The sequence below is a fragment of the Cebus imitator genome, unplaced genomic scaffold, assembly GCF_001604975.1.
Source record: "Cebus imitator isolate Cc_AM_T3 unplaced genomic scaffold, Cebus_imitator-1.0 Scaffold218, whole genome shotgun sequence".
Classification (NCBI taxonomy): Eukaryota; Metazoa; Chordata; class Mammalia; order Primates; family Cebidae; genus Cebus; species Cebus imitator.
The window spans coordinates 2,615,436-2,624,953 of NW_016107533.1; the positions used below are offsets into that span (position 1 = coordinate 2,615,436).

The following is a 9,518-nucleotide window of genomic DNA, read 5'->3' on the forward strand; positions in this document are numbered from 1 at the left end:
ATATCCAGAGTGTACAAAGAACTAAAACAGATTTACAAGAAAAAACCCATCCAAAAGTGGGAGAAGGATATGAACAGATACTTTTCAAAAGGAGACATATATAAGGCCAACAAACATATGAAAAAATGCTCATCGTCACTGATTATTAGAGAAATACAAATCAAAACCACATTGAGATACCACCTCACTCCAGTTAGAATGGTGATCATTAAAAAATCTGGAGACAACAGATGCTGAAAAGGATGTGGAGAAATAGGAACACTTTTACACTGTTGATGGGAGTATAAACTAGTTCAACCATTGTGGAAGACAGCATGGAGCTTCCTCAAGGACCTAGAAATAGAAATTTCTTTTGACCCAGCAATCCCATTACTTGGTATATACCCAAAGGATTATAAGTTTTTCTATTATAAAGACACATGCACACATATGTTCATAGTGGCACTGTTTACAACAGCAGAGACCAGGAACCAACCTGATTGCCCATAATTGATAGACTGGATAAGGAAAATGTGACACATATACACCATGGAATACTATGCAGCCATAAGAAATGATGAGTTCATGTCCTTTGTAGGGACATGGATTAATCTGGAAACCATCATTCTCAGCAAACTGACACGAGAACAGAAAATCAAACACTGCTTGTTCTCACTCATAGGCAGGTGTTGAACAGTGAGAACACAGGGACACAGGGAGAAGAGCATCACATACTAGGGTTGTTATGGAGGAGAAGGGAGGGACAGGAGGGAGTGGGGAGGTTGGGAGGGTAACATGGAGAAAAATGCCAAACATCGGTGATGGGGGGATGGAGACAGCAAATCACATTGCCCTGTATATACCTGTGTAACAATTTCTGCATGATCTGCATATGTACCCAAGAACCTAAAGTTAAAAAAAAAAAAAAAGTTATTTCTTTAAGGATGTTGAATACTGGCCCCGACTCTTGTCTGACTTGTAGGGCTTCTACCCAGAGATCCACTGTGAGTCTGATGGGTTTCTCTTTGTGGATATCTCAATCTTTCTCTCTGGCTTCCTGCATTTTTTCCTTCATTTCAACCCTGGTGAATCTGATGATTATGTGCCTTGGGGTTGGTCTTCTTCAGGAATTTCTTTGTGATGATCTCTGTATTTCCTGGACTTGAATGTCGGCCTGCCTTGCTAGGTTGGGGAAGTTCTGGATAATATCCTAAAGAGTGTTTTCCAGCTAGGATTCATTCTCTCCGTCACATTCAGGTACACCTATCAAACGTAGATTAGGTCTTTTCACATAATTCCATATTTCTTGGAGGCTTTGTTGATTTCTTTTCACTCTTTTTTCTCTAATCTTGCCTTCTCATTTTATTTCATTGAGTTGGTCTTCAATATCTGATATACTTTTTTCTGCTTGGTTGATTGGCTATTGAAACTTGTGTATGCTTCGTAAAGTTCTCTTGTTGTGTTTTTCAGCTCCATCAGGCCATTTATATTCTCCAAGCTGTTCATTTTCATTAGCATTTCACCTAACCTTTTTTCAAGGTTCTTAGTTTCTTTGCATTGGGTTAGAACATGTTCTTTTAGTTCAGAGAAGTTTGTTATTACACACCTTCTGAAGTCTGTTTCTGGTGGACTGCCTTGGTAATGGCAGACTTCCTCGGTAGTGGTGGAATGCCTCGTTAATGGCTGATGCCCTTCCCCTTACCAAGCTGAACTGTCCCAGGTCCAACTATGCTTGCTGCAAAATTCTCTATCCAGAGTGCTTCAGATTGCTTGTCTTTGTGGGGTGTGGGATTCAAAAGCCAGTACACCTGGCTTTGCTTCAGCCCCCTTTTTCTCAGTTGCATGTGTGGTTCTGTATCCCAGGTGTTCCAGGTGCCTGTTGAAATGGCCACCCGGATTTGTGTGAATTTTTGTGGAGAGACCCTCAGTGCCAGCTGAAACAGCCATGCTGGAAACTCATGACGCTTTTCAGCCTGGGAATCTCCTGGTCTGTGGACGGTAAAAACTCGTTTGGAAATGCAGTGAACACTCACCCTCTGGGTTCTTTTCCCTGGGAACTGCACCCTAAAGCTGTCCTATGCAGCCATCTTGGATCTCTCCATTGCTATTGGTATTCTTACCATGAAGCTTTCCTCTCTGAATTCATCTAATTGTGATGGCTTTCTCTGTAAACATGTAAAGAGCATATCACTATTTCAGCAAATAGCACATGCTGAATTGCATGGTTTAACTCGTATGTGCATCCTTCCCTCCATCTAGGTTATAAGTCCCTGGATGAATGGGTTTATTTTAATATTCCCATCCACATAAGTTGCCCTGTACATATATCCATTTAATACATATTTGCATATGATTGTGGGGTTCATATAATATATAAATATCAACGCATTGGGAATCAACAAGTTACACTGAATGAGTAGTAAAACATTCATTCATTGAACATACGTATTGAGAATGCACTGTGTTCCAGGCAGTTTTTGGCTCTGGGACTACCACAGCAAACAAAGGAGTTTTATTTCAAAGAATAAAGTGTGTATTTTACTTTGTGACAGCTTGGTGTTGAGAACATGCTGATAAAATATGAAAGTAGAAAGATGGGGATTTAAAAGTTTTGGTTTTGGGATGGTGAGGTAGATCATGTGAGAGGTCAAAAAGTTGATTATGTTATAGGGAGGACTGATATATTGTTCCTTCAAATCTTGAACTCCTGCACCGTGTTCCCATTAGCAACTTCAGATTTTGCTTCCTTGTCTCATTAGTGCAATTTTGCCTCTGGGCCTGCCTGTCTCCTTTGTCCATCACTCATGCCTCTGGCACTTATTGGACCTCTCACTGTGGCTTGAATGTTTGCTTAAATTGTTTCTGTCCTTTGATATTTGTCTGATATTTTAATGTAGGCAGTTAGGGGAGGGGAGAATAACCTTACCCATTCTTAAGGTTGGTAATTACTGATTAAAGGTAATCAGTAAAAGAAAAGAGAAACTAGGGTAATCAAATCAACTGCATATGAAGTTTTGGTTTATACAATAAGCATTTGTGCAGTTTATGAGGACTAATCTATACTTAAAGTGCCACATAAAATGTGTAGTGCTACATGTACATCAGTTATATGCTCTTGGTGTTGTTTGAAGAGAATTTTGGGGGTAGACAGGAGAGATTACAAGGAAGTCAGATCTTCATCTGAAAGCAGATGTGCAAGCTACTGACCAGTCAGGGATTATAGAGGCTTTTCTCCTCGTTGCTGTTCTAAGAAATTCAGAATCAATCCAAAGCCTGTGCAGACATGCTGTATTTTACTCACAAGATTTTTGGGCAGACATTCTCCACAGCTACGGTTTTATTTTTCTCCAATTTTATAATATTCTTTCCCTCATGTAGCAGCATCTGCATTTCAAGTTATTTTTTATTCATTTCTTTATAACCCGGGACAATGGAAAATGTTCAAAGATCAGTTTAATATTTCTGAGAAAGTTAATAGTGCTGAATGACACACCTGTTGGTCACTGTAACACATTTAATGGCAGAAACAAAGATTCTGGATCAACTTCTGCTTTTAATTCTGACCTAGCCAGCTCCTGCACTTCCTTCTGACCCATCACAAAATGAACCTTAAAAATGACTTACAGTTTTTTTCCTAACCCGTCTCTACTGCTTGTGAACTCAAATGAGATCTCTGAAAGGAAAAATCAAAGTCTTAAAAACAAAACAAAACAAAAAAAACTTTCTTTCCCCAATTTAAGTCTTCTTAATTGAATAAGTAGCATTTCCAAACATACAATTTATCTTCATAAAGCTTTAACTCTGCCTAATCTATTTAATCTTGAAATTGTTCTAGAGAACACATAGAAATTTCACAGGAAGTAATTAAGGCAAGCACTTTAATAACAAAATAAGATAGAAATGAGATGGAGTGGCTGTATTTTAACATATACTATAGCCATGTCTAGCGTGTTGCCAGTCGTCAATTTTTAGTATATCTACCAGCCCAATAGACTAGATAAAGAAAATGTGATACTTATACTCCATGGAATACAATTCAGCCATAAAAAATGAGATTTGTCTTTTTCAGGGACCTGGATAGACATGGAGTTATCCGTAATAAACTAACACAGGAACAGAAACCAAATATTGCATATTCTCACTTGTAAGTGGGAGCTGAATGATGGCAACACATGGACCCAAAGAGGGGAACAATCCATACCGGGGCCTACTGGAAGGTGGAGGGTGGGAATAGGGAGAGAATCAGTAAAAATAACTAATTGTTACTAGGCTTAATATGTGGGTGATTAAAAAGTCTGTACAATAAACCCCCCATGACACAAGTTTACCTATGTAACTAATCTGCTTTTATACCCCTGAACTTAAAGTCTTATACAGATTATAGAATAAACTTAAAGTCTTAGTGTTGGGATGTATGGGGTGGATGTAATCTTGGAATGTGCTAGGACTTTTCCTCTGTTGTATAGCTGACATTGAGATGTCAGAACTGGGAGTATTCTTTTACATCCATAAAAACCTAATTGCTTCTCAGATTAAGATTTTAAAGGATCAAATTACCAGTAAAATAATTTATTTGGGGCCTTGGCTGACTGAAATGGCTGCTAATGAAAATATCTGTCTGATCTCTAATTTTTAAAGGTACGTTTTATAACTAAGGCTTGTCTATTACCCTTTTAGGGCAACAGTTTGGAACTTCATTTTTTTTTTTTTTAATATTAGAAGACAAGTGTTTTAAAAACAAAACTTGAAATGGAATTCCAATTATCAACAAGGGACTGATCTTCCTATAGTATGGTCCCTCCTGCTTCCAATTACATCAAATGGAGCACATGCAAAGAACCGCAGGGTTCTGTAGATAACAGTGTGAAAGCCACTGTCCCAGGTTATAAATTCCTAACAGGCCACAATAGACCAGTGGTCAAGGGGACATGCGCTGAAGCCAGATGGATTTGGATTCTAATCCTAGCCCTTAGATTTACTGGTCTTGTGAACTTGAGTAAGTCATTTCACTTTACATGCTTCATTTTCCTTAGTTCTAAAATGGGATGATAATGTCAGTGACATGATGTTATAAGGAGTGAAAGATATTTCAGGGATTCTTAATTTTGGAGAGTCACATAACCCTTTGGTACAATTGGAAAATACCATATAGAGTTAAAAAGAAAACCAATTTGTTACCAGACACCCTGCAAAAGGAGAAGCTTCTATGTGAGTAATAATCAGTATGTGTGTCCTTTTGCAGGGTGTCTGGTAACAAATCATCTTTTTCCCCAAGGGAGCCATTCAACAGGTATCGATGGTTATTCTTCTGAATATGCTGATACGTTGCAGAGTTTGGTAAACTGCCTCTTTGAGCTAAAAATAGGCAATTTAATTAAAAGTTATTATAAGGGTGACTCATCACTTCTAACATCTAGGTCAATACCAAGCCACTACTCCTTTTATCACCACCTACCACCACAGGCCTTTGCAATGAATACGAAGAGCTTTCACATTCCAACTTATGTAAGTGACACATAATTATCCCCACCTTATGGCTGGGGAAATGCATGTAAAGAGGAGACTTGAGAAGTAGCCGGGTAGTAGAGTGAGAAAAAGCTTGGGAGGCAGAAAGATCCTGAAGCTACAAGGGCTTTGTTGGAACTCAGATAATGATAGCCCAAGGGTGGAAGGGTTGCTTGAGGCTGAAGTGGAGGCCACTGCCCTCCAGCCTGAGTGACACAGCGAGATCCTGTCTCAAAAAAGAAAAAAATTTGGCCCAAAGGTTTGGAACACTTTGGCATACTGAACACTTTGAACTAAATATAGAGAGGGTTCCTAGCCTCAACAACATAAAATTTACCCATGTTACAAACCTGTACCATGTTACATGTACCTCTAATCTATAATAAAAGTTGAAAAAATAAAACAGAAAAGTCTTAGAAGCTGCCTCAGAATCAAAGACTTTCTGATCTCTCCTGTCTCCCCACTACCTCAAGAGCAGGAAGGGACTCTCTCTGGAACTCCTTATTTGACTAAGGAAACTTCTTTCCAAAAGAAAAGCAGTTGTTTTAAGTTCCCTTGCCTAGGAATCTCATCAAATAACCAGTAAAGATGAACCACAAAAGAGGAGACTAAAAATTGGCACCACATCCAGAGAGACTTTTCATCAATTCTGAGGGCAACTCAGAGATTACCTGGGCAACTATTTGCATAAGACAACCTTTCTTCAGTGAAGCTCCTCCCCTCACTTTCTTGCCACCCCTCCCCGGAGCTCAGAGGAACTTTGTCCCAGGACATGGTTCTTGGAGCTCATTCCTTTCTCCTGAAAATCATTTACTACCCTTCACAATCGCCTGCACATCCCCCTCCCTGAATTTCTCTCTCCCTATTAAGAAGGTATTTAAACTTCAACAATCTGACCCTACTTTGAGTCTCCTATTTGTGGGAATCACATGTCCACATACACATAAATTTGTATGCCTTTTTCTCCTATTAGTCTGTCCATTACCAGTCAGTCAAACTTTCAGAGACACTGGAAGGAAAGCCTTCCCTCTGCCCCTACAGCTGCCAAGAGAGCCAAACCCAGGTGAAAGCAAGTATCAAAGTGGCAGTGGAGCAATGAAACCCAAAGCCACTTTATCTTAAGGGTATCTACTGAATCTGGCAAACTAGAAATTTAATTTTCTTTTTCTTTTTCTGACACAGAGTCTCGTTTTGTCGCCCAGGCTAGAGTACAGTGGTACAATCTCAGCTCACTGCAACCTCCACCTCCCGGCTTCAAGCAATTCTCTGCCTCCGCCTCTCAAGTAGCTGGGATTCCAGGTGTCTGTCACCATGCCCAACTAATTTTTTGTATTTTTTAGTAGAGATGGGGTTTCACCATCTTGGCCAGGCTGGTCTTGGACTCCTGATCTTGTGATCCATCTGCCTTGGCCTCCCAAAGTGCTGGGATTATAGGCGCACGCCACCACGTCCAGCTAATTTTTTGTATTTTTAGTAGAGGTAGTGTTTCGCCATTGTTGGCCAGGATGGTCTGGAACTCCTGGCTTCAAGTGATCTGCCCACTTAAGCTTCCCAAAGTGCTGAGATTACAGGTGTGAGCCATCGCGCTGTATCCCAGCACTTTGGGAGGCCAAGGGGCGTGGATCACCTGAGGTCAGGAGTTGGAGACCAGCCTGACCCAGCATGGCAAAACCCTGTCTCTACTAAAACGACACAAAAAATTAGCCGGGCGTGGCGGTGGGCACTTGTAATCCCAGCTACTTGGGAGGCTGAGGCAAGAGAATCGCTTGAACCTGGGAGGTGGAGGTTGCAGTGAGCCGAAATTGCACCACTGCACTCCAGCCTGGGCGAAAAGAGTGAGACTCCACCTCGGGAAAAAAAAAAGGAGAAACAAAAATTAGCCGGGCATGGTGGCACGTGCCTGTAATCCCAGCTACTCAGGAGGCTGAGGCAGGAGAATCGCTTGAACCTGGGAGGCAGAGGTTGCAATGAGCCAAGAGCACACCACTGCACTCCATCCTGGGCAATAGAATGAGACTCTATCTCATAATAAAATAAAATGTCATAAGCCAATTGCAAAATGTATATAGGAAGGCAGACTCAAGAACAGCTGACACTTTGGAAGAACAAGGTGGGAATACGTGTCTTTCCAGATACCAAGACTATTTTAAGGCCATATAGTAATTAAGAGACAGTGACACTTAAAGGATAGACAAACAGATCATTGGAATAGAGAGCCCATAAACAAACCTTTGTATTAAGTGACTCTGCCTACTTGACAGAGGTGACCCTGCAGCTTAATGGGGGAAAGGAAGTACTTTTCACTAATGGTAGAGGAAAAAGTATTTGTCAATTCAAAGTATTTATTAGTCTACCCAAGTTCAACCCTACCAGTTAACAAAGCAATTTTCTCCTTGAGCCCAGGAAAAGTGATACTAGATAAGAACATGGTATTATTACCTTTAAAGTAGCCATAATATTGGAGGTGATGGTACATAAAGTCTTCATAGGGATCAGGAAGTCTGTGAGTCTGTGAAAGGAAGGGACACTTCAATCAAGATGTTTTCAAACGATAATAGACTCAACAAAAAGTACATGAGCATTGTTGTAGACGACTAAACACCCAGCGAACCACATTCCATATGAATTATTCTATCATAGGGATCAAGATCTTCAGCTGGGAAAAGATGCCACCAGAACATCCCTTCTCATCTAGTATCGGATTTCTGTGGAGTTCCCTGAAGAAATCTGTGGCTTTCTGTGTTGTGTACCGACCTCCTGCTTTAGCTGCATTTCCAAGGCTGGGAACATGTTATTTCTGCATGGTGGGCTGAAGACTAGTCAGTGACGTTGGCATCCAGCTGCAAACCCTGCCCAATTTCCAAATACGCAGGTGATTACACACGAGAAGCTATAAAGCCAGAACAGGACAAGTGAAAAAACTGCCAATACCTCCCTGCAACCCCCGAGCTCCCGCTTGACTTCAGAAAACTCTGCCAACTCAGCTTCTCCTCAGCCAAACAAGGTGGTCACGTCGAGGCCGGAGGTGCACCTGAGACAGGGAGGACGGCGGGTCTTCCTGCCTCTTCTTCCCAAGGTGCTGGCCCCATGCTTCCTGCTCCCTGAGAAGGAAGATGCTCGCCACAGAGAAGTGAAAGAAATGGGGATGGGAGCACGCGGCGGAGTCGTGTCGGGGTAGATGGAAAAAGGTCAGGGGATCGGGAAAGTGAGCCCTGAAAACTGAATTTCAGGTTCAGAGGAACCTGGTCGGGGGCAGCTGGTGAGGGGGTTTCCAAAGGGTAGGAGGGAGAGGGGGAGCAGAAACTTCCCAAGATGGATGCGACCGCCTTCGCGCCCCGGCCTGTCCCAAGCAGCACGGATGAGTGCGGCAGAGAAGCCCGAGCGAGGCAGGCAGCCACTGCACTTACGTACAAAGGCCAAGCCTTGTGCGGGAAAGGGGACACACTCGCCGCACCTGCCTACCACCGCTTTCTGTGAGGTCTCAGGTAGCCTAGCAACCGCGAGCGGGAAGCGGAAGAAGGGCGGGGCTGCCGGGCGCTTCCGGGGAGCTAGGCCCCTCCCCCAGGGAGGGAGACGGCAGCCCCGGGAAGGTCAGCAATAAGCTTGGCGGGCGGCGCCCACTCAGATTCATTCTTCCCCTCATACATTACAGCCCCAGCCTGGGAATCGAAACCGCATTGATGAGTACAGTGCCAGCAGCCCTCAACATATTTCCAAGCTCGTTTCCTGTTGCTTAGCTTTAGATCATTCTTATGCATACTTTGCTCTAAGACAGCTGCTGCTCCTCTCCTTTCACCTTATATTCTCTCCACTCCATAGCCAGAACGGAAAAATTACCTTCTACACTGAAAAACTTAAGAAACAAAGCTAGCAAATTCAAATCACACATTTTGATTTGGTTTTAAAAATTATATGCATAGCCGGGCGCGGTGGCTCAAGCCTGTAATCCCAGCACTTTGGGAGGCCGAGGCGGGTGGATCACGAGGTCAAGAGATCGAGACCATCCTGGTCAACATGGTGAAACCCCGTCTCTA

At 42.4% G+C, this 9,518-nt stretch overlaps 1 protein-coding gene across 1 annotated transcript; it reads right to left on the minus strand.

The window, feature by feature from the left end:
* Positions 1-2,121: 2,121 nt before the first annotated feature.
* LOC108318401 (cytosolic carboxypeptidase 2-like) lies at positions 2,122-8,409 on the minus strand. Its single transcript, XM_017549445.1, has 4 exons — positions 8,239-8,409; positions 7,924-7,993; positions 5,158-5,334; positions 2,122-2,144 (listed from the first exon to the last, which is right to left on the minus strand). Exons 1-4 carry the CDS (start codon positions 8,272-8,274, stop codon positions 2,122-2,124), a joined length of 306 nt encoding a protein of 101 aa, XP_017404934.1. The 5' UTR covers positions 8,275-8,409.
* Between the last annotated feature and the right edge of the window lie 1,109 nt (positions 8,410-9,518).